Raw genomic sequence first — 26,131 nt, forward strand, 5'->3', positions numbered from 1 at the left:
TTAGAGAGGAAGTGGAATTACAGTTAACAATAATGTTTATCATTACATAGCTTCAGAACAAGAGGATCTCTAGTTATTATAATAAGAATGGAAAACAATGTTTCATAGAAAATTCCTGAATGACGTTAGACAACTTTCGTAATGGAATTTTCCACCCAACAGTGTTTTGATCGAGTCCCATAATGCCTTGTACACTAATGGAGTCATACGAGAAGGTGATAATCTCAGCAAGTTTTGAATACTGACTAAACAAATTGCATCCCTATACAACGAACAACGGCTCCCTGTCTCTCTTAGCGCCACTCACCATCCCTGTTTACAAACCATACAGGGTGTAACCATTTTACTTATGCTAACTCTTTTACGGTATATGCGTATCTGAACACAAAATCATACAGTTATACAACAATACATACATACACACGGGGAGATTACTGCATTATGAAAACCACAGCATAAGAATATATATATATATATATATATATATATATATATATATATATATATATATATATATATATATATATATATATATATATATATATATATATATATATATATATATATATATATATATATATATATATATATATATATATATATATATATATATATATATATGTGTGTGTGTGTGTGTGTGTGTGTGTGTGTGTGTGTGTGTGTGTGTGTGTGAAACTTGTACGTTTAAGACAAGTCTAAAACAGTGTAGATTTTGTGTGTGATAGCGAACTGAGTACGCAAAAGCAAAATTGTAAAAACAGGTAATAGGAAGTAACACGTATAATGCCAAAACTTCTCATACTTCTCAGTCCTTGAATATTTCCTTTCCTGAAACATTCATATGGAACAAGCCCACAGGGGCCATTGACTTGAAATTAAAGTTTTCATATAATATGGTGTTCATTAGGAAGAAGTAAGAGGTGGTAAAGGGAAATAGAGAAAGAAGAGATCCCACTTGTTTAAAAAGAAAAAATAAATTAATAATTTAATAAATAGATAGAAATTTATTAAAATGCAAGGAGAATAGTATTAGGGTAGTAAATGCATTGCATCTTCGCTTGAACTTCTGAAGTTCTGATTACGCGACATAGTTCCAACGGTGTGAGGAATAAAGAACCTCTGGAACTGAGAAGTTTGACAGCGAGGCACACTTACTGCATATTGGTGCTGCTGTTCAGCGAATCAGGTTGCTCTCGGCAGATAAAGGGGATCAGGGATCAATTGTGAATGTGAAAGATCTCTGTTGAGATACAACTTATGAAAAAGTGATAAACAAGAGACCATCCGTCGATGGTCCTAGTCATAACTGCTACTATTAGGGAACAGAAACCTACCCCCATACTCTATGTAAAAGAGATAAATCTCTGACAGAAGTAGACATCCACACCGAAGAACAGTATTCTAGCAAAGGAAGCACAAATGACCCAAAGCAGCTTGCACTGATTTTATCACTGTTATAAATACAAGAAGCCTTACGGACAATACCTTACTTTCGTGAGTCACTTGCTGACACTTTTATTAGATGGTTTGCAAAAGTTTGATGTGATTCAGAAGTTACACCTAGAATAGTCAAAGCTTCAGACTCATTCAGCAAAGTTCCATCCACCCAAAGGGGAGGATGTGGGGGAAATCTGTACGAGATCTGCTAATCAGTAGGGTTTTCGTTTTACTAGAGTTCAGCCTCATACCCCACCGACTACAATAATGATACAATAAATGTTGAACATGGTCATATTATTAATAGGTAATCGTAATGGTAATAATAATTATGGTAACAATAGTGATAACGGTAAAAGCAATGAAGTAGCAGGAATAATAGTAATTATGATAGTAAATATGACAGTAATGTGGTTGCTATTCCAGGTGAAAGTTCTTTTGTTTGTTAAAGATAAGTATTATTTCAGCAATGGCCCTCGTAGATTAGTATTACATGACGACACAGGGGTACGAATTTTTTCTGTTTGTGTGCGATCGTTGATACGACTTATGACGTAATTAACAATTATAACTTTACTACAGTTGATTAAAATACAAAGTAACAAATATGTTGGAATTATTTTGCAGTTGCATGAAGTTTATGAAGTCAAAGTTTTAAGTTGTACTTATTTCTGATTCGTTCAATTCCTGTGTTTTATATCTATTTCTGATTACATCTATTAAGTCTACATCTCAGTAGATCTTATGATATCGAATTATGAGGCGGTCATTGTGTTTTTATGAGTAACTGTTGATGACATAACATATGCTTTTTCATTAGCAAATCAATTTCAATACAATTAAGGAAACCTCATATCTAGACATCAATAGGGACACCAGAAACCAAATGTTATTTGTAAATAGTTAACGTGACAACAAATATAAATGAGCACACAGAACCAAAGGATTTAGAGCTATGGCGTTGTTGGCCCCCAAAATTGTCCGGCAAATGATTTGGATATTGAATCAAGGGTTGCGATGAATGCTCCACTGTTGCCTTTTTGAAAATGTGTCAGTACTTCTCAAAACTTTATGTATATTAGACATGTTATTTCATTCTGTATTTTCGTTAATGCTAATGTACAGTGCTTATGATTATACATGTTTTTGTTTATTTCATGTATATATCGAAGCTATTTTCTCTTAAGCCTAATCATCAGTGTTGAGAATTTGGCATTTTTTATGTATTTCATGTATAAATCGAAGTTTTCTCCTTTTAAGCCTAATGCACAGTGTTCAGGAGTAGACTTCATGTATACTTTATTAATGTGCAATTACATTGATTTTATTCGTTATTCTTTCGAGAAAAAATGGCACATATTATTTCTGTGCTAACAGGAAATCTTCCTCTTTTTCGTTTTATATCTACTACTTTGTGTCCTTGAATTTAAGAACTTTCCCATTTTCTTCCGGCAATGAAAATCGCAACAAAAACATTTTTGAAAAGGAGCAGTATGAGTTCAGACGAATATTAAATTTCTGAAAGGTACATTGCTGACAATAAAATACGTAATTAATGCTGGGTTTATTTTTTATTTATTTTCGTTATATTCAAAAGGAAGAGATTTAATGAGAGTGCATTATTCTGAAATCCAAGATGTTAAAAGGGTTTAAGCGCTCTCTGATTTTTCTGCTACTTGAGCTGTGTTGCTGGAAGCATTGTCATCACGTCCTTCAGTGCTGCAGGCCAGGCAGGGCAATTTCTTTTCCAAGGCAGCGCGATATTTAGGGTGGCTGATGGCGTACACAATTGGGTTGTATACAGCATTGGCCTTGGCAAAGACAGAACCCCAGATGGAGAAGAGGGGAGTAACAGAAGACTTGTTGAGCATTCCAGTGTAGTTAATGACGAAGTAAGGAGTCCAGGCCATGAACCAAAGGGACACAGTCATGAGAGCAACCTTAGCAAGACGACATTCAGCAGAAGTCTTCTGACTTTCTTCGCTCCTGAGAGACTTGACACCCATCTTCTTGGCCTGTTCGCGCATCTGCTTTTCATGGTTGGCTACAGCCTTAACGATGAAAGTGTAAAGGTAGATGTTGGCAAACAGGGGGAAGATGTAGACCCAGACAGAGTAGATGTACAGATAGCTGTGAGAGAACATATCCTCAGTCAAGTAGTCAGTGCCACAGGCAGTCATGTTACCCTCAGGCACATAACGGTTCCAACCAAAGAAGGGAGGAAGACACCAGGCAAAGGCAGTAACCCAGGTACCAGCAATTCTTGCCATGGCGCCGCTGCTGGAAAGAGGCTTACCAGAAACACCCTTAACAATAACAGTGTAGCGATCGAGGGTGATCCAAAGCATGGTCCAGATAGACACACAGCCAAAGAGTGATCCGAGGAAAGCATATACTTCACAGAAGAATGAACCGAGGGTCCATGTCTGCCAGTAGCAAGAAATGACCATTGGTGGGAACATGGTGAACATCATAAAGAAGTCAGACATAGCCAAGTTGACAACAAGCAAGTTAGCAGGAGTGCGGAGAGATTTGGTGTTCATGAATACCCAGATGACAACGAAGTTACCTACAACGGACAAGATTCCCATAACGACCATCCAGAAGCCAACCAAACCATACCATAGTGGGTTCATCGGAGGAAACTGGTACCAATGCGAATCCACCATGTGGAGGAGTTCCTTAGGTACCGTGTCTACCACCGTGTAATTCCCAAAGGGGTTTGTGGAGGGGAGGGCGCCATTGGCCATATTAGCAGGATTATCCCAATATGACATCTGAAAATAAGGAATCATTCAGTGAATTTCAGTGCAAATTGTAGGATACTTTGTAAATAGGTTTACTCTCAATGTTTTTGTGTGAAGAATTTTTGAAATAAAACTTACTATCTTGCTATAGCCTCAATAATATACTTATTATAAATGTAGATTTCAAGTTTGTTCATTTTGTAGTGTGTCATTAGTACATGTGTATTCTGTGCATTTGTTTATCAACTTCAGTCTAGCGATGTTTTCGTGCTTTTTTTTTTGTACAGAGTAGTGTTGCATGTTGGTAGTGTCGATTTTATTTATGTAAAGTAACCTCGGTGTTATTGTCGTTGTTACTTAACATTCTTTTGTATATACTTCCTGGAAAGGAGAAAGAATTACATTTAATCAATTATTCGAATTTTGGAGTTATTATTTTTTTTAATCTGAAGGACATTCAGCTATTATGTTGAACTCGTTTAAGTACTTTCACGAAGCTTATTCCTGAAATTAATGATGATTTTGGCGTAGAGTAAAGTTTGTGTTTTTGTATAAGAAGTGTCACAAAGATACGAGCCAGGCAATAGAACTTTTGAGTTCTCCAGGTAATGTGAAAAAGCCTTGTTGATGTAGCGTTAACAGAAAACTACTGACAGATATACCGGATATGTAGACTAATTTTTCGCCTTTAAATATACAATTTAAAACATTTGAAAGAAATCAATTGACTTGAATTTTCTGAAATAGTTATGAAGTAATAGTGTATAGGGATAGTTGTTTCTATAAATAATATTAAAGGAAATAACTAAGAGAACTCAGTATTAGCACCAGTAGCAATATAAGAAAGGCTGATTTTGTATGCCATGTGTTTAATTATAAGACCTTTAGTACAAAAATGTAACATTTGGGTAAAATGGTTAGGTTATACTTCCTCTTATTGACGTTATTGTTGCATATCGAGGAGCTGTTCGGAAACAGAAATGAGATTACTGTACTGTAAGTGGAAGCACAGTGAAATTGCGACCAGTCCTCGTATCATTTAGGAGTTTCAGATCCAAGAGATATTGGTCGTATACAAAGAACGATATACTTGTCATTTTTTCTAGTGATATAAATTTGCAATATTTGATAATAGAGTAAACTGGGTCAAATGAACGAAGATAAATAAAATTTGAGGAACAAATGTAACAAAAGCCCATCTGTGTAAAAGAAAATATTATTTTGGTCTTCCTGTAGAGCAGTTGGCACCTTGGAATTTATAAGAGAAAGTTTTGCATAATTAAGAGTTTGTTTCATTTATGCTAAACTGACAAATAAATTCGCCTGATAAAAGTATAAAAATTGTTATGAATTCCGTTAAAGCATAAGAAACTTGAGTTTTCGGACCGTTAGGTGTATCATATTATATTGGTATTTTGATGAATGAATTTAATGAATTTCATTTATGAGCTATTGCATGTCGTACGAAACCAATTCTCTCAAGGGCACGTCTTTATTCGTTTTTGTGAAATTCAACTTAGTTGAAATGTAAGTAAATTGTAAATGAAAACCGGTTTCTCTACAAAAGGAAAACATCTATCCTAACAAATATTTGGAAAAATTAATGGCCACGCATGAGGTATAAATTCACTACTACCTCTTTTAAGAAGGTATCATGCGTTAACATGAATTTCTGGGCAAGTCATCATCTGACAGATAGATATCAAGTACATACATGAACTTAGACTTTGTTTCTTTATCTACATTTCAAGGATAAGTCATGATGAATTGCCTCATTTACTACAGGAACATTGTGTTTAGTGAAGATAGTTTCAGTTTGCATTCCAGTTGATATCTGAATATAAGACAGAAGGTCCCCATGAACTAACCTTGTCTAATGAAAGATTGATCGATGCTGAAGAAATTCCAAAGACTACTTCAGCTCTGTAGGCTTCGCTGTCTGCTCGGATGAACCTCTGCGCTGGCTTTCAGTCCGTTGCTCCCCTTTATACCTGCTGAGAGATTGCTATGACGTCATTAACCAATTAGAAGAAGAAGATCAGAGGAGATTACGTTTCTCTTACTGGATTTAAGGTACTGGAGAGAAAAGGGGTTTACAGGGAACTCTTTTTCTTGTATATCTTACTACCAGTGCTATCTAGTTGAAATCCTTATCGCGTTGTTTATGGAATTAAATGTGGACAGTGGTCGAGTATTTTGTTTCTGTTTTTCTTTTCAGTCATGTTTCAGATAAACAATCCATCAGACAATATTGGGCATTCAGTTATACTACTGAAATGTTTTCCTGATCGTATGTTTCTCCTGTGTTTCATTTCTTGAGAAAATCTCTAGATGGTTTCAGTCCTGTAAGCTGTTACCACTTAAATTCAGATGTTTGTTAGATCACATAAGGTTGCTTTTGTTTTATATTTCTCCTCAAGCTCGCGTTTTTTTTTTTTTTTGGGGTAATTCTATCAGAACTTCATGGTCAAACGATTGTAATGGTAAAAGTTACAGTTAGCAAATTTTATTTTAAATTTATTTTTGTTCTTTACTTCTGCTCAGTGGTCTGGTTAAACTACTATGAGATTCATGCAGTTATCTCGTGGTTGCCGATGTCAAACTTTAACTTTGGGCTATCGAGTTTCCTTTTTCAGACAGGAAGTTTGGAGATTTCTGTAACTCCTCCTTTATTGACAGAATGTGTTATGTTCATAAATTTGGGATACTAAGTCAAACGTTTCCAGATTCTCCGTAGTCTTCTTCACTATATTCAGAAACGGCGTGAAATGTCTCACAGGATGAGTTGATTATTGAGAGTGACATTTCAATAAATTATCTGGTTTATATACAAGCAGATTATAAGTGGATGTTTATTAATAGTTGCAAGAGCTCAGCGTATTTTTTGACTAGTTGTCGAGATAAGTATTGTCTTTTGTAATTTCAGTTTTTATTTGTAGTTTTTGTTGAAAAGAAAATCTGTAAGTTTATTTCTACTGCCGTATCAAGTTCTACAGTTAATATATACGTATCCTCTTACATTTCAAGTTTTCTCTCTCCATTCCATGAAAAGGAATGATTTACGTTATTGATATGTTGGCTGAATTCTAGAAAATTGCTTTAAATTTTGATACGTAGATTCTCATTTTCTGTAAATACTTGGATTTTTCTTTATGCAAACTTAGGTTTTTTTTTTTTTTATCTATAAAAACTTAAGTGTGGGAGGAGTTGTGATAATCAGAAATGATTTCCTGTTAAAGAAAAGATTCCTGAATAAACAGTGGAGACGAAATTGTGATAATTTGAAGCCTGCGTTGCAGGAATATTTAGAAACAAAAATGGCACTTATATATATCTTGCGAACATACTATATATCTTGGAGAAGTGTCGAAAGAGAGTTCTGCGGGGGCGTTCGTAAATCCAGTAAGAGTCGTCGGTGAGAGCGAAGGTGGTGTTTTATTAACGGAATTTCTTTTATGTCCGGAAACCTGAACGACACACGAAGTCAAGGGAACACTTACCCCACAGGGTTCGTTCATGAGTGTAAAATCAAAATCGGCTTATGGAGACCAAGTTGAAGAGTCATCGCTTTTGCCGCTTTCCGCACCTTGTATAATATGTTCATGTTGAGTAAGGCATCTTTAAGACTACGCGTTACTCGCCTAAAAAGGAGCTTTCTATATATGATTCTTATGTACAAAGAAACTGTGGGGAACAACACTTCTAGTTATTCTCAGAAACATCATCGTGCTGATAAACATTAAGAAGATAAAACGATTCCATTATTGGCTCATATCAAGTTTTGGATGTAGACTGTTTTGCTCGGAAGCAAGAATTGAGTAAGAGTATTCATTTACTGCTTATACACAAAAATAAATCTTTCTGGAATCCTCGACTTAATCGTTCTTATTCGTTTTAGAACAGATAATATAGAGGTTGAAAATTTGTGTTAATCTGTAAGACCTCAGCGCTCCAGCATTCAAGTGGCTCGGGCTCATCGCATGCATACCCCTTGAGCGCCGTAATAATTTACGATTTCCAAACTTTACTGACCATTCTCAAGTCCAAGGTATAGTGAAATTGGTCATATATCGTTGACACAGAAAAACTGACTTTTCTCGGGAAAGTGAAGCATTAAATTTCACACTGATTCCGAAGTGTGAGCTTTCATGTTCTGTACGTGTGTTAGAAACTGTTGGATCGTCCAGGAAGACGTGGTATGAAGGGGTGGCCCGGGGTAAGAATTAACTGGGACACACCAAGTTTTTTGGCTCGTATACCAAAGATTTCCAAAAGCTGGGATAGAAGGATTTATAGGAAAATTCTCTGTCTCCGATTCTTACTTTTCTGTAAAAGAAAAATATTGTGTCTGTCCGTCTGCACTTTATTCTGTCCGCACTTTTTCTGTCCGCCCTCAGATCTTAAAAACAACTGAGGCTAGAGGGCTGCAAATTGGCATGTTGATCACCCACCCCTCAATCATCAAACATTCCAAATTGCAGCCCTCTAGCCTCAGTAGTTTATATTTTGTTTAACGTTAAAGTTAGCCATAATCGTGCTTCTGGCAACGATATGGGGTAGGCCAATACTGGGTCGTGGTTAAAGTTTCATGGGCCGCGGCTCATGCAGCATTTTACCTAGACCACCCAAAGATAGATCTGTTTTCGGTGGCCTTCATTATACGCTGTATTGGCTGTACAGAAAACTTGATTGCGCCGAAAAAATTTCAGCGCGTTTTTTACTTGTTGTTTATTCTGATGTACAAGTTTAGCCAGATTCTCAATTTATGTCTTGAAGCATTAGCAAATTTAATGTCCGTCGACAGTTATTTAAGATTTGTACAACCACTCTAAAAAGTGCTGGCATACTTTTCCTTTTCAGGGAAGTTCGTTCATCAAAAGATATGTTTTTCTTTTTACAAAAATTTTACTGTTAGAATAAGGTTAATATGTATGCAAATTATATGACATATAAAATTGGAAGAAAAATAACATGACTGAGCAAAATTTAATGAAACATTTCGAAACCCAAAACTATCGTTCGGTGAAATAAAAGAATTGAAGTAGGGGGTGCTTTGATCTTCAAATTCCCAATAGCTGTGAACATTTACTATTACATTCGAATATTTGTGTATAAGACTCAAATAATTAAGTTAATGTTATCTAGCATAATATTTTTCCGTACTTAAGTGATACTGTTCTTAATGACGTCACTCATCGTGTGGGTGGGAAAACAAGTCCTTTGACTCAAATCGGTACACTATCAATTCTATCGAGATGAGTCTTCGCTGTTAGCGCCACAGGAAAGCACGATAAAGTTTAATTAAATTATGTGAAGAAAATGTTATGTGGGCAAAAGTTTATTCAAAAACAAATATGTAGAACTTGAAAAGAGTAAGACTAACAGTCACTTCAGATGAATTTTAGTTTTTTTTTTTTATAATTCTGTTATAACAACCGTATTGCTCCGTTCATAAGATTGAAGGCTTTATTGTCAATGTTTATCATAAGAATTTGTATGTTATAAAGATTAGACCTTTATACTTCTGTTATAAAATAGCACTGCATCATTACAGGTCTATAAGAAGGATTCGATCTTTATATCACTATAGGCCTATCCTGTGAATTGGATATTTGTATCAGTATAGGTCTATTATATAACTTTCCCTTGATAATGATCTATCTGCACTTCACATATGTTAAATGTAAATTATTATGCGAGTACTTTTGTATATACAGAGATAAGGGATCTACTGTATGCTCCTTTTCTTCTTCTTCATCATTTTAATTATAATTTGCATCCTCTTTTACAATCGTTTGATCACTTTCAGCTAATACTCTGCAAACATTCATTCATCACAGAAGAACGGAACGACTGTTTTAGCAGCCCTATTAGTTAGACGACTGCCAGTGGTCCAGGGGAACTTATAGAAACTGATTCATGAATGAACAGTTCCCTTTATATTAGCATTCTGGAGGAAGTTTTGGTGCCATCAGAGAGCCCTGCTAATTCTCGAGCCAGAACCAATGTATGTAGTCATAGGCAACTCTTTTTTTCCATATTGCTGCCTAAGCTGTAAAAGTGTTTCATAGAATATGCACATGTAATCAGAATGTTTCATAGAACATGTAATCAGAATCAAATGGCCAGCAAAGTCACCTGAATTAAATGCTATTAAAACTCTTTAGGGTTATGTAACTAACAAATGGGATGTAAATAATACCAAGACCAGGGAGCACTTGATAAGGTATGCCAAGTTCATGCTAGTACTGAACGAAATAAACATTTGTGAAAAAGATAATAGTGGGTTCAATGTCTAAGAGGTTAAGCATGTTAATTGACGATAAGGGTTCATACTTGAGTGACTGAGGGTGAGGGTCGGGTGGAGGGGATAGCGGATTTAAATTCTTCTATATTTATAGTTTGTGTTGTAATGGTTTCTATGCACTGCATTCATTTTGTAATTTATCTACTTTTCATTTACACTTATTTCTTATAAGAAACATATTGGTGTATGTACAAAATGTTGTGTAGATTGTAATTTGAATAAAATATTTATTCATATTACATTCAATATTTTATTTACGTAATATCTTAAGGGACAATGTTACAGTTAGTCGCAGCAATGCTGAGCAAATACACATGTTTATGGCAAAATAATGGGAATTTATTTTCAGAGAAGCAAGCAACACAGCTTACACACCACCAAGCGCTCTCTCTCTCTCTCTCTCTCTCTCTCTCTCTCTCTCTCTCTCTCTCTCTCTCTCTCTCTCTCTTTATTATAATACTGGCATCTGCTAAAACCAATATAAGAAATAAAGGGAAAACATTAGAAGGAAATTCGGTGATAAAAAAAGCGCAATTACTGTTTCCTCTGAGTCTGCTTTTTCCTGTAGTAGGCCACATATGACCTAGTGACAGTCTGACTGATATTATATCACACTGCGAGAAGGCTTGAGGGATGGCCTCGTGAAAGTTGCCAGTTACTCTTTTGTAAACTCTGGTCTGAAACGCACTGAAAAGTGCGCCAGAACTTTCCAGAGCGACTGTACAAGTACTACCCAAAAATGACACTTTCGACTGCACAGAAGTTCGTTGAAAGCGAAAACATATTTATATTACAGAATAAGGCATAGTATGTTTCATAATAGTGAAATTTGTCAAATATATCAGATTTATAATAAAATACAAAGTTCAGACAAATTTCAGGGAAACAGTGACGAAACATTTCCAAACCTTTCGTTCATCCAGGGGTGATGCTTTAGCCCATACCCCACAAAAATCAGCGAAATCGAAAGACAAGTGTCTGCATTTTACATCCACCAGATTCAACTGCAGCCTCATAGTTTCTCCTTCTGACCATATACATTTCATTAACAAAACTTGATCGAACCACACTGGTTTGTGTGTCTTTAGTTTTCACTTCAAATTAATTATTGTTTCATCATACAGTGATGGGTTGCTTGGTTGATAGATTGAATTCTTACTTAATGTTAGCATATAGTTCCTTTCCTCCCGAATAGCTCGAGGACATTTGCAATGTATAGATAATGATATAGATAATGATATTTATTCCATACCACAAAGTACCTGCCTTTATGGAACAGTATTAGAATTTCCTCATTTATCTTTTGGGATAAATCGTCTCTTGAGTTGACGCTTTGGTGACATGAAAACCTATTCAGTAAGAGCTTCATAAGCAGTTACATAATTGTGATTCATGTTTTGATAAATTGCAACACTAATTCTAAATAGTTAAGTTTACCAAGGCTGACCGTTCAAGGTTAAAGATACAGATCACAGAGCAGTTTAGCGGTTTTGTTAGGCTTTAGTACGTCATGCATGCATTGGTATGAATTTCTATATTCCTGAATGAGTAACCTTACTTCCTACTGAGTACTCATATTGTACACAAAAAGAAGCAAGTTTCGTCTATACTTTGGAACCATTTATAGAAAAACAAACCTAAATTGTGCAAGTTATATAGTTTCATTTATTTGTCTAGAATATCAAGCTGTGAAGACCCTCTCAGTGGGTGAAAAGAAGCAAGACTTATGAAAATTGTAGGATAATGATAGTTAAACCTTGGTTGTAATTAACTGAGTAGTGCTTTTCTTGATTAGCCAAAGCTGGGTAACATTAAGTTACTATGGAAGTTTCATTAGTATAAGCAGTTTATAAGACAGTGGTCTTTGGATTTATGTGGTTTTTATTCAAGAAAAGGATAGCTCTGTCAACAAAGAATTGTAGCCTTGCATACGTTTTTAATATTTTAGTACATGGTGGATGAAAATGTCTCAGATAATTCAGATTAAGAATTTACTATTCTGAGGAATATCAGATACCCTTATTAGCAGTTTTCATTAAACCAGCATAAAATTTTTTGGATTTAAAAAAAGGCTATAATTTACAAGCTTCATACTGACAATAACTCTACAAAGGAACTCTTCAGCATGTAAATATAGTTTCCTACTGCGGTTTCCTATTCTTAAGGGACAGTTGTGATCAGATTTATGTATTTTGTCATGTAATTAATTTACAGTAATATCTTACTTTTAAAGAATTTTCTTCATCGGCAAACAACGACTGAAAAGTTTAAGGTATGACAAGGCCAGGAGATAATAAATCTTTGACAGCAGCACAAGATGAAGATTTATCACTTTTTTCCAGTCTTAAAAGAACTCTGTTCTTCCTGTTCTTCATAAGTTTCTCTGCTACTAAGATATTTATAGTCATGAAGAAAGTTTGATGTATTTATTTTAGTATGTTAAAGGTATTTAGTATTCATCCTCCATGTTTGCACAAAATAAAATAAAGTTCAATGCAACATTATATGGGGTTTTGTAATTATCATATTAACCATATAGCAGCTTGAGCATAATTTCTTATTGACATCTTACATTTACAGATTACGATTCTTAGGAGCAAAGTTCTTATGTTTATGCCTATTCATTGTGACTATGGAATGTTTTTGAATAGCTAATATGTATGAAATAGTACGTTTAGTATACAAGAACCCTTAGTATGCCAATCATATTATGAGAATTGAAAGTACTTATCTTGCAGCCAGGAATGGCACATTTTCTTATCACATAATCTAGTCATATTTTCATATATATCCTGTACTCATATTGCTGTCAATGTGCATTGTATTGAAAGAATTTTGAATAATCTGAAATATCTTGAGTAATTAATTTTCATAAATCATTGCACAAATTCTGACGATTTAGGGGGCATGGTTTGGTAAACATGGAAATGAAAGACAATGCCACTGATAGGTGTACTTTTTATTTGTTTTCGTTTCATTCAAAAAGTCAAGATTTAGTGAGAGCGCATGTTTGATATCCAGGTTCTAATAAAGTTTAAGCACTCTCTGATTTTTCTGCTACTTGAGCTGTGTTGCTGGAAACATTGTCATCACGTCCTTCAGTGTTGCATGCCAGGCAGGGCAATTTCTTTTCCAAGGCAGCTCGGTATTTGGGATGGCTGATGGCATACACAATTGGGTTGTATACAGCATTGGCCTTGGCAAAGACAGAACCCCAGATGGAGAAGAGGGGAGTAACAGAAGACTTGTTGAGCATTCCAGAGAAGTTAATGACGAAGTAAGGAGTCCAGGCCATGAACCAAAGGGACACGGTCATGAGAGCAACCTTAGCAAGACGACATTCAGCAGAGGTCTTCTGACTTTCTTCGCTCCTGAGAGACTTGACACCCATCTTCTTGGCCTGTTCGCGCATCTGCTTTTCGTGGTTGGCTACAGCCTTAACAATGAAAGTGTAAAGGTAGATGTTGGCAAACAGGGGGAAGATGTAGACCCAGACAGAGTAGATGTACAGATAGCTGTGAGAGAACATATCCTCAGTCAAGTAGTCAGTGCCACAGGCAGTCATGTTACCCTCAGGCACATAACGGTTCCAACCAAAGAAGGGAGGAAGACACCAGGCAAGGGCAGTAACCCAGGTACCAGCAATTCTTGCCATGGCGCCGCTGCTGGAAAGAGGCTTACCAGAAACACCCTTAACAATAACAGTGTAGCGATCGAGGGTGATCCAAAGCATGGTCCAGATAGACACACAGCCAAAGAGTGATCCGAGGAAAGCATATACTTCACAGAAGAATGCACCGAGAGTCCATGTCTGCCAGTAGCAAGAAATGACCATTGGTGGGAACATGGTGAACATCATAAAGAAGTCAGACATAGCCAGGTTAACAACAAGCAGGTTAGCAGGAGTACGGAGAGATTTGGTGTTCATGAATACCCAGATGACAACGAAGTTACCTACAACGGACAAGATTCCCATAATGACCATCCAGAAGCCAACCAAACCATACCATAGTGGGTTCATTGGAGGAAACTGGTACCAATGTGAATCCACCATGTGGAGGAGTTCCTTAGGTACCGTGTCTACCACCGTATAGTTCCCAAAGGGGTTTGTGGAGGGGAGGGCCCCATTGGCCAGGTTTTCAGGACTGTCCCAGTATGACATCTGAAAGTAAAGATACACACATGAAAATTCAACAAGGGAAATATAGTATAATTTTAAGTCTTTGTTCAATAAATCACAACAAAATTAATTTAATTCTTTTAAATTAAGTCCAATAGGTAGTCAGAAGCGAATTTTTCTCTGATCATTTGTAAACTTGGTATACCTTGGTAAATTGCAGGGCAAGTTATTTATATAGCCTAAAAAAATCTATTGCAGTATACCATATCTAATAAAATGCAGTAACTTGCTCATATGAGCTTTGCTATGTAAATACAGGTAGTTTAGAAAGTTGAAGTATGCAAGTGGATACAAAAGAACTTTTACTTATGTAGTTTCTTGATAATTTGTCGTCCCTTTTGACTTTCTAATTTGCATTTTCATTTTCATCGTATTTTATCGATTGCTCTTATTCTGGAAACTTTTGATTTTATGAATTATAGATCAACTTCCTCTAAAGGAATAAGAACTCGATCAGTAGTTGACATCTAAGCATACGAATATTCATGAAGCCTGTCGTAGTAATCTGTTCTGATTATTAACTGAAATTCGTTTGTTCATGCATGTGTGACCTACTAATGAAAATCACAAGCTTAATGTCACTTTCCTTTCATTGTAATGGTAAGATTTGTGCAGTTGCGTATTCAGATTTATTATCGAGTTCGCTAAATTTGTTATGTCCTTATGAAGATGTTTCATGAAACTCATCCGTTCGTTAATAAAATTCCAACTTCATGGATTTTCCGCAAGGTTGTCAAAAATCTATCGGGCTGATAAATCTAAGCTTAAGAGGAAACTTTTGAGTCTGAAGAAAATTGAATAAGGTTCTTCGCAGCTTTTGTTTAGAAAGTAAATCTGCGTGCCAAAATAATTCAGATGGCCAATCGTGGCATTAGGAATACGAATTGTACTTTTGTTGGGTAAAACGGGTTTTGCTCGGTTAAAAAGATTGTGTTCCTTGTGTCTCCAAAATACTTGCAGGCTACTAGTCATCAAAATTTTCTGAATAATTAGGTTTTTCATTGTAATCATCTTTATTTGTTAAATTACTAAAGCCGCCGATGATTAGTTTACTGGCCTTTCAATAATGTAAATAAAAAATATTCCACGGAACAAAGCCAAGCTTACTGTTGGGTTTTCGGGATATAGCCAAAATAAAGCAAGAATTTACGCGGTCTTTAACAAAACGAAAGTTTCTTTGTATATGTTCGGAAACTATCTAATCATTGTTGTACTCATGATTACTTTTTTTTAAAAGATTCTGCGATATTTATATTAATAAAGGAAATATAAGGTTTCTAATGATTTTCTTGGACTAACCTTGTTAGGTGCTGAAGAAATTCAGAAGACTACCTCAGCAACGTTATGGGAGACTCTCGCAATTGTAGGTTACGCGCCTGGGTCCGCTAAACCTTTGTGGTGCTCTGTCTCGCTGAGGCTTCTATATATGCCTGTGAAGATCCTTCTCTTGACGTCATTACCTAATTAGAAAAGAAAAGGCAGCGAGGCGTATATTTAGTCTTACATAAGGTAAAGAGAAAGTGAAAGAAACCAGTCATAAATTCACGTTGGTTCGTAGGTAATTGTGTTTCTTTATTTTGAACATCACTTTTAAAAAAAATTCTGCATAAATTTTCTTCTTGTTGGCACTGCAGTGTATTGCTTTAAACCAAGTAGAAAACATATTATAGTCTAATAGATTCTTTTTAATCTGTTTTTGATGTTGAACATTGTTTAATATGTTAATTGCTGATGGGTCTTGCAATATCCTAAGAAAATTCGAAATTTAAACGAAAAATGGGAGGTTTCTATGGGTAGCGAGACTGTACATGTAAAGTCACTGAATCTGTTTTTTTTTTTTTTTCTGCAAAAGAAAACTATTGAGACTGCTTTGTCTGTCCGTCCACGCTTTTTCTATCCGCCCTCAGATCTTAAAAACTACTGAGGCTAGAGCGCTGCAAATTGGTATGTTGATCATCCACCCTCCAATCATCAAACATATCAAATTGCAGCCCTCTAGCCTGAGTAGTTTTTATTTTATTTAAGGTTAAAGTTAGCCCGCTATAAATACCAACAACACAGGCCACCACTGGGCCGTGGCTGAAAGTTTCATGGGCCCCGGCTATGAGTTTTATGGGCCGTGGCTGAAAAATTCATACAGCATTATACGCTGTACAGAAAACTCGATGGTCATTGTGTTATACTTTGCCAGTGACTTTAAATCGATGAGACGTCCGTGTTCATAACAGTTCTCGAAGTTTCATTGTGAAGCAGATTAGATTTAGTGTCATCGATGTAAAGGTATAAAAGGCATCTCCTTATTATTTCCAAGCATGCTTATTGACTGATCACCCTGTCGTGGGGTGTAAGAATACAACCACCATAGTCCTGCATTTCGCAAAAGGAGGCTCAAAGGACAAATGCTGCCTTGCAGATAAGGTTCATTGTGGTCATAAAACTTAGCCAAATCTTGAAACCGCGCTGGGTGCGATGGAGAAGGTGCGTCAAGGCAACCGTCCTCTTGCTTTCGGGATAGCGGTGCGGATGAAGATGGTTTTTGACTGACTTTGCTTATGAAATAATGTCTTTTGCTCTCATTTTCTCTCAGAAGTATAGGAATGTGCTTATTCATCCAGGAAATGTGCGCTAGTTCACCCAGTCCCAAGAGAAAGGTAACCTCTTAAACTTCAAGCTCTACCGCCCTGTTGCTTTTACCTTTTACTGGCACTAGTGCTCGGAATTGGATTCAGATCTTATTTAGAAAAGAAATGAATTCAACTTTGTTTTTTAGGATGTCAATGATGACTTCCACTGTGGAGAGACGTTGAGGACCTTTCGATTTTACTAATGCTTGGTCATCTTCTCCAGGGCTTATAGGACATCGGAAAGTTTGGCTTAGGGCTGTTAGCTATCGCCTATGATTTTACGTTTTTCTGTAAAATCATCTCTAGTTTTGTTTTTACCATTTGATACATGTTGTTGACTCTAACCATGAGTGTGGCTGAATGATGAAACCACAGTCTAATCTAACTCCCAAAAACAATAAAAGAGAATGAGATTCATCCTCTCGCTTTTATTAACTTAGGCATTGAGCTTGCTTAAAACAGGAAAATAAGGTATGTTGCATTACTAGACATGTATCTAGAAAAACGATGTTTTAACTCGATACCATAACTTTTATCTAAACTTTATGTTGGCACCATCATTCCGGTCTCAAATGTTCCTGCCTTATTTTCGGTGCTTCTTATTTTATATTTTTTCAATAAGATTGAATCAAGGGCCGCGATGAACACAAGCGTATTTTAACCCAAGCAAAGGTAGTTGTTATGAAATCACATTCATACACAAAAAAGAATTGCTTGCTAGAGAATTACTGTCTTTATGCAACTGAGCATCTAGAGGCAGGTTTCTAGACTTAACAGAAATTTGTTCAATAAAGCTAAGGTAAGACGATGACCTTCAGCAGGCAGAGGCCTTTTGTAAAGACTCCGTTGTAGGAGAGCAATAATCACATTTTCTTATCATGTGTAATAGTAGACTCCTTAGTCAATTTATAACAATATCTATTCTAGTATCTGAAACATGTTGTCAAGCCTTAGCGCTTGTTCACTAGTTTTGGTACTCTTTCACAGGACACATTGACCAGTGTTCCTCATAGCTATGCTTATGCAATATACAGATGGCTGAAAGGCTTGAAGTAATTCAGTGCAAAACGAGTAAAGTCCTAATTTCCTGGTTATGAAAATATTTAAACTGCACAAACGGGATGCATCGAACAAAGTGGAGGAGAGTGAATATAAAAAGTACTTTACAGGAAAGGTCAGTTTTTCCTTCACGCTGCATGCCATCAGGTTTTATACTTAGCTACAAACAATGTATAATCAGTGCATTAACTCTGTTTTTGTATCGCATTTATAAATAGACGCTTTTAATTTTTTAAATGTTTTCTCGATTTTCATCTCAATTTATATTTACCTTGTGCACAACCTACTTATCTTACTCATGTAATGTTTGTTCTGAAATTTTGAAACTAAGTCCGTTTATTAAAGTATGACCTGCCGCAGAAGTTTGTTTTGATCCTGAATGAATGCTTCCTGGCAGACCAAGCAGCTTGAAAAGCGATGAAGACTCCAAGTTCTTTGTCGATTTGAGTCGGCTTGGCAAAGGAAGGAGAGTGGTATGAACCAGTTGCAGGGAGCAATGAAAAGGGGGATCGACATAAGTGGTGCACAGAGATTGCAAGAAAGAAAAGACAGCAAAGGGGAATTAAGATATTAGGTAAAGAAGGTAGAGATGGAAATCTTCACTTTATAGTCTGAAATGCTGGCTAACAGGAAGAGAGCTGGCTGTGTCCAGGTTGTTGTATAGTGCTGTTTAGGATTTAGTTTAGATTGCTGTCTAATGAGAGGTAATTTTTTATTCTCACCTTTATCAATGTAGTTAATGTAAATTTATTTCTGGCAGCAAGGAACCTTTATTTTTGTTCACATTTACTCTTAGTTTCTCCTCTTGCCAACTCCTTCAAACTTTCTTTACTAGCTTCTGCAGTTTGTCTTTATTATCCCCAATTAGTAATGCACTATCTGTAAAGATCAATGTTTGCTCACTCCATTCATGACTCACTTCTTTATCATACTTTCCTTTCTCTGATTGCTCACATCACTCCATCCACAAAGGTATTGAATAGACATGTGATCAGAACACACTATCATTCTGGACTTCATTTTACACCAAACTAGTGACCGTCATGTCTATATATTCTAAGATGCGCTTCACTTCCATATACAAGATTTTAGTCAGTCCCGACTACCCATTTTGTACACCATGCTGTACATCCTCGACACCCTCACGTTACCTCTAACAGTTCTGTCATATATTTTTTCTATGACAGAACTGTTAGAGGTAACTTTTTACTTTTCAAATTTTCCACATAACAATCTCGTAACAAACACTTCATGCGCTCCTCTTCCTTGTCTAAATCCATACATTTCTTCCCTCATCAGTCCTTCTGTCATCTGTCGTACTTTTCAGTCAGAATCTTACCATTCGTCCTTTTTGGTAGGATCATTAATACACTGTATATGAAACAAAAATATCATGTTTGCAGTTTTTCAAACCACCCCACCCCCCACAACCCCCGTTCCTTTCGTCATAAGAAATGGAAGTGAAAATTAATGTTGAGTCCCTCTGTCCGTGTGCTGTGCTTGCAGATCTTCTTACAGGCATCTGTTTTTTGCCTGCATTCAAGAAATTACAGTAAAGGTTTTGCCTTGGTGTCAAGACTGGGATAACAGGTTAACGGCGCTGGTCGGCCGTAGAAAATGTATCCAGATCAGCTTCTCTAACCGCAACCGAAAGGCCATTTTCCAGTTGGATGCAGTTCGTATCGTTCATGTCCAAGGTACCAAAGGGTTAGTTCCCAAGCGGACGTGGTGCCAAGTCCAGTAATACCCCTTCCACAACTGCTTTTTCTTTCTCTTTGGAAAAATATTTTATTGCTATCAGTGAAAGCCACTGATCTTGGTCCTGATAACAAATTACTAAATCGTAGCTTTTCTGTGTTTGAAGTGACGTTTGCCCGAAATCCTGCCTGTGGCTCCGACTTAAGAAAGGTTTCTATTCTCACAATTTATACCCTGGGTTGTGTTTTTCATCGCTACCTGCGGCCTTATTTTTGCAACGTTACTAGTGTCATAAAACATTGCAGACCAATTCATAGGCCCGTCCTTCAGTTTTTTCGCAACCTATTTTTGATGGGTTTCTTTCTTTCCATACGCTTTTAGTTTTCTGTAAAAGAAAACTATTGAGATGACTTTTTGTCTGTCCGTCCGCCCTCGGATCTTAAAAACTACAGAGGCTAAAGGCTGCAAATTGGTATGTTGATCATCCACCCTCTAGCCTCAGTAGTCTTTATTTTATTTAAGGTTAAAAGTTAGCCACTATCGTGCATGTGGTACCGCTATAACAACACAGGCCACCGCCGGGTCGTGGCTGAAGGTTTCATGGGCCGTGACTGCGAGTTTCATACAACATTATACTCTTTACAGAAAACTCGATTGCGCCGAAGAAACTTCGGCTCATATTTTACTTGTTTTCTTTTGTGGCTGGAAAATTTCATCTGTACTTAATTAAGGCGTATAAGCTCATTTGGTGAAACGAGGGCACACGGCAGCAACCTTATCCCCACAGACGCGTTGTGAAACTCGATGGAGGGTTGTGCCCTTCTGGTGCCACCCCTTCGAAAGGTGCAAAAGTTATATATATATATATATATATATATATATATATATATATATATATATATATATATATATATATATATATAATCAGAAAGCTACAAACGTCCTTTAATATCAATTCACTCTACCTCGAAATAATATATTTTCATATATGTTACCGAAGGGGAATTTTAAGTTGATAATAAGTCCACCGTCCCGTGGGATCGAACCAGCGACGGACGAGGAATCAGGACTACAGTGATGCACTAACGAAATCGGCCACAAGATTTCGTTAGTGCCTCACTGTAGTCCTGATTCCTCGTCCGTCGCTGGTTCGATCCACGACGGTGGACTTATTATCAACTTAAAAATTCCTTCGGTAACATATATGAAAATATATTATTTCCGAGGTAGAGTAATTGATATTAAAGGACGTTTGTAGCTTTCTGATTGTATATGAATCACGGTGATGTGATAAATATCATATATATATATATATATATATATATATATATATATATATATATATATATATATATATATATATATATATATATATATATATATATATATATATATATATATATATATATATATATATATATATATATATATATATATATATATATATATATATATATATATATATATATATATATATATATATATATATATATATATATATATATATATATGTGTGTGTGTGTGTGTGTGTGTGTGTGTGGATCAGTGTGGTGTTTGTATATTTGTACACTACGTTCTACTATAGTTTATTAGATTTTAAGTTGGGGGGTAAAAGTTGCTCGTTTGTTTGAATGTCGCTGATAAATTAAGTTGTAGAATATCACCATTTTCATTTCTGTTTAAGCCTTAAGTAATGAGCTAAGGCGCAGTCTCAGAAACAATGTTTGCGACACTACAGTTTCCTCCCGTCCGTAATAAGCGTAAAAGGGTTAGCGTTTGAGTCAATACCCTTAGTTTATAACGTATGGAGATTTCTTAAGGTTTCGGTTGAGCTTAGTGCAGTCTATATCTGCTTACTCGTGGCAACACGTGAGTACCCATACAGCCTTCTTCAAGAGGTTTCAAGGAAATGGAAATGTTTGGTCAAGTGTGATCGTTTTTCCTTTCATCTATCCGTACAATAGGAAATGAGGATATTGTGAGTAGATTATTGTTACATAAATGGTTTGATAGTTAAAACCAAATCACTGACAACAGAACTAACTGACAGCAAATTTAAAAATTTAATTTCTGAAAATGTGTAAAACATTTGTGCTGACGAAGGAAGTAGTCGCGAAAGATAAGTCTGTAAACTTATTCTATATAAAAAGTAAAACTGCGTTCGTGAATGATTGTTGCAGATTATAAAATAAATGATAGTAGTAACATTTTTGGGCAATGAGCACTGACAGCTTAGAATTGTATTTCCTTTTAAAGTAATTCCCTTTTCTGATTTTCAAAGACTTTTTGGAAGAAAATTCATTGTGTTTATCTAGTTCAGGTATGATGAGAGCAAGAAAATATGTCTAGCTTGCATGGTTATAATCGTATAATAGTCAATCCTATATTGTATCACTGATTTCTGTGATATTCTTTCTTTCCTGAGGAATTCGTGTAGTTTCTCTCGTTATTAGATCGCAGCCATTTCCTCTTCTTTCATCCTTTCTTTCACAGATTTAGGTCGAGTTTAAATTTTATGGGAGTCTTTTACCAGGTTAAGTGAAGCAGGAACTCGAAATCCAGAAGTACGAGAAAGAAAGAGAGAAATTAAAGTACTATACAAGAAAAAGGATTGGAACAGATCCATGAGCTTTTTTACATCCAGGTCTTCTGCCCATCTAACAAGTACGAAAAGATATTAGCCCATAATGAAAACCAGTGCTAATTGTTTCTAAAATCTCTAAGCAATCATTGAAGTCAGGGGAGTTTTTAAATGTGCTCGGGATACCTCACGCACATATTGCCTAAATTACCAAGTCGTTCACCTCAAAATTTATTTGTTTTTCTTGACGCGATTTCCAGACTTCTCATTCTTAGAACTAAAGGGCTTGATGTATGTAAAAGTTTTTTAGACGATGAAAGTGAAGGAAAAACTTTCTGTATATAAAAGAATAAACTTCCTAAATCCAACAAGTCACCCATTGCATACGTTTAAATGAAAGACGCTAACATTGATACATTCCTGAAATCTGGCTGTATTAGATTTAGAGAGAGAGAGAGAGAGAAAAAAAAAAAACTAGCCGTTTGAAATTCTAATATGGAGACCATTTTCCGAGATGTCCACCACATGACCCTGAAATATTTGTTATATATATGGTGAAATAAGTTAAGCACATTTGTAATGTGATATTAACTAAATCAGACAAGGGTAACTGCAGAGTGCAGTAAAGCTTAGACCATTCATTGCACATTTGTACCTTACGCCTCCACATCTGTCTTGCTTCCACATTTTTCTCTTGTAGGCAGCGTTTAGAAATGGCTTAAAGGGTAGTCCAGATTACCCACCTCACCAGGCATACATCAAAAACCATAAATTTCGCTAGATGTTGTACAGTAGAGCAGATTCCTTAATTTTAGGTGTACACTAAGTTTCACGAAGGTGACTGAGGCTTCATTAAATACACTGTGTGTATGCTGTGCTTTTTTTCTTTTATTTGCCATTGAAGCCTGATTCAAACGTCACATATAATGGAGTAAAAAACCAGCACCTCCTTGATTTCTCTGGTCTTGTAGCAAAAGCAGACTCATGAATAAGAATTCATAAAGTCTGCTCTCTTTTTTCATACGAAACCTACTTTTTTTCAAGATCTTAGGAAGAGATATGACAATTACTACAGTCCTACAGTAGACTTTTAAGTTATTCCTGTCTTAGCTACCACATGGGTACAAGAAGCAAACTACTTTAGGCTGACACTAATAACACTGGCTCCTGTGAGGGCAATTTTCTCCTTTGTCACAATGACTATGTTGTTTATTGTCATTTTATCCGTTGTTTCAACAAGGAAATGGAACAGCTCTGTTTTCTTGCACTGTCTCTGAAGATACTCCTCCAGTTTGACAGATTTATTTTTTGTTTTTACTTTCCTCCTAGTGGGTTTTTCTTCATGAGATCATACTTCAAACTTTTAGGCTAACTGACAATAAACATCAAAGAATATATGCATTCCCTTGTAATTACTATTTTGGTGCCCTATTTCAGGAAGAATGTCATTCTGGGAATATTCTTCAAAGTTCTTTGGTATTTTGCCATTACATTGTGACGATGGGTAGTCTTGTGAGGAGTACCTCTCTCACAAAGTCCAGTGTTGACTCACGTTGGCCGTCCATGGCGGGCAGCATGATGAGCCACCGCAACTGTTTATAGATGTGCAATGGTTGCTCGTCTCCTGTGGGTGTCCCCATGTAGTTGAGGAATTTCTTGGCTCTCAGGGCGGGTGGTATGCTGAAGGATGACTTCAGCCAGTCCTTCAGCAGGTCGTAGGTGCTATTTGCTTGAAGACGTTGTCTGGCAGGAACTCGAGGATGGTATCTCCTTTGTGTGTTGCAGAGTTGATTTTCTTCGATCTTGAAATTGTTTCTGCCCTAAAGAACCATGCTTCTGGGTTGTGGGGCATGAATGGCGGTAGACGTATGGAGGCAGCAGCGAGGGTATCGCTGAAGGGGCGGGCATCTTTGGTGTTGGCTAGGTCAGTCATCTCTGTGGGTCATCAATGTGATGATGGGTATGAGTAAGGGTCAGAGTTCACAGCTTACTAATTTATTCAGACAACAAATACACAGGTCAAGCGCTCATGCAAGTGGAATGTAGCACCTGACACCACGCAGGTAAAAACAGAGATTAAACACAATCACTTGTGTTTGTTGGTAGATGGCAATATACATATAAATCGGTATGATACAGGACTGAAGTTAACATACGTACAGCTGAGAAACTGACATTGCAATACATATGATGATGGCAATACACTGAATATGAGAATGACAATAAAGAAGATGCATGTAGAAAAGGTGGTTGACGGATGCTGTGTTTCTTTCGTCTGTGCGTTGGCACGCGGGGCTGTTGTTGTAGGGTTAATGGCTGGTACGATGAAGGTGTGTGGGGTCCACTTGTGATGGACCATCCATAACCAGTACATTACACTCTGCCTTGGTTTCTGTAATTTCACTTTACCATGGAGCACATTCATCAGATCAGACTTCTCCATACATGTAGTTTAGCCTTATTGTTGAGTGGTGTGGGGTAAGAAAGGTATTCATGTTTGAAAAATTCTTGTGGACTCCCACCCTAGTTGGTTGACTTTGGCCATATTTTAAAATGTCGGTATTGTGCTTTTTGGTGGGATGGCTGAAATAGTGACTGTTAATTTGTAGTTATCCAAAAAATATTTGTACTATCTTTTCCTCCATGATACATTGCAATTAGTTGAACAGCAGAAGGATCTGCTGATCTTGGTAACAAAAGACAGGAGATTTTTCTTGCAAATGGATTAGCCATTTTGTATGTGCCCATGTCGACCAGCTGTACTTTTTCAAAGAGTGCCTTCTGAGTTGTTGGTGACTGTTCATCGTGACACTCCACCTTGAAAGATCTAACAGACACTATAAATTTTCAGTCTCTGGAGTGACTGCATTATTCTGTTTGTGGGTTTAGTCAGTAACCATTGAGGAAACATGCTTTTCAGACTTTTAAATAATGAAGTTTCCATCATGGAATTGTCTGACAACCTGTGGTTGTTGCTTTTCCATGCACATTATATCTTAAGATAAATAATATGTATAATTATGAAAATAGGCAGTACCTTGTTTAGAATCAAGAACCAAAACTGAGACTGAGGACTCTTCCCAAGGCTTGTACAGTGAGGCTAGATCAGCTAACCTAAGGGTGTGTCTGCACTGCAGTAAAACATTTCATAAACACACATAGGCAACTTATTGCACATACATGAACAGGTAAATTCAAGTTAACAGTTTATTGGTAGTCCTAACCAGTGCTTCATATGATTATCCTGTATTTGCTAAAGATTTGTTCTCTGCTTATGGTTGTTGACTTATTTTCAACCTGCTTGTGATTTGCATGCAATAGGTTTCTGACATGTGTTTATGATATGTTTTACTGCAGTATGGACGCATCCTAAGTATAACCAGTGGTGTTTTTTTATGTTGGTAGCTTTACTAAGAATGATGTAGATTACAAGTTATGGAAAGGCCACAGGGTATATCTGTTTTCCTAGAGTATTACAACTCTCGTCTTGCTTAATTG

The 26,131-nt window shown here is 36.4% G+C and overlaps 2 protein-coding genes across 2 annotated transcripts; both read right to left on the bottom strand.

Moving 5' to 3' along the window:
- Positions 1 to 2,989: 2,989 nt before the first annotated feature.
- On the bottom strand, positions 2,990 to 6,170 carry LOC136827896 (rhodopsin-like). Its single transcript, XM_067085369.1, has 2 exons — positions 6,053 to 6,170; positions 2,990 to 4,214 (listed from the first exon to the last, which is right to left on the bottom strand). Exon 2 carries the CDS (start codon positions 4,212 to 4,214, stop codon positions 3,087 to 3,089), a length of 1,128 nt encoding a protein of 375 aa, XP_066941470.1. The 5' UTR covers positions 6,053 to 6,170; the 3' UTR covers positions 2,990 to 3,086.
- A 7,261-nt stretch (positions 6,171 to 13,431) lies between these two features.
- Positions 13,432 to 16,087, bottom strand: LOC136827897 (rhodopsin-like). Its single transcript, XM_067085370.1, has 2 exons — positions 15,971 to 16,087; positions 13,432 to 14,653 (listed from the first exon to the last, which is right to left on the bottom strand). The coding sequence occupies exon 2, from the start codon at positions 14,651 to 14,653 to the stop codon at positions 13,526 to 13,528; it is 1,128 nt and encodes a 375-aa protein (XP_066941471.1). The 5' UTR covers positions 15,971 to 16,087; the 3' UTR covers positions 13,432 to 13,525.
- Positions 16,088 to 26,131: the final 10,044 nt, after the last annotated feature.

Source organism: Macrobrachium rosenbergii, chromosome 42, assembly GCF_040412425.1.
Source record: "Macrobrachium rosenbergii isolate ZJJX-2024 chromosome 42, ASM4041242v1, whole genome shotgun sequence".
NCBI lineage: Eukaryota > Metazoa > Arthropoda > Malacostraca > Decapoda > Palaemonidae > Macrobrachium > Macrobrachium rosenbergii.

Coding starts and splice junctions, on each gene's coding strand:
- LOC136827896 (XM_067085369.1), bottom strand. CDS start 4,214: ATGTCATATTGGGATAATCCTGCTAATATGGCCAATGGCGCCCTCCCC.
- LOC136827897 (XM_067085370.1), bottom strand. CDS start 14,653: ATGTCATACTGGGACAGTCCTGAAAACCTGGCCAATGGGGCCCTCCCC.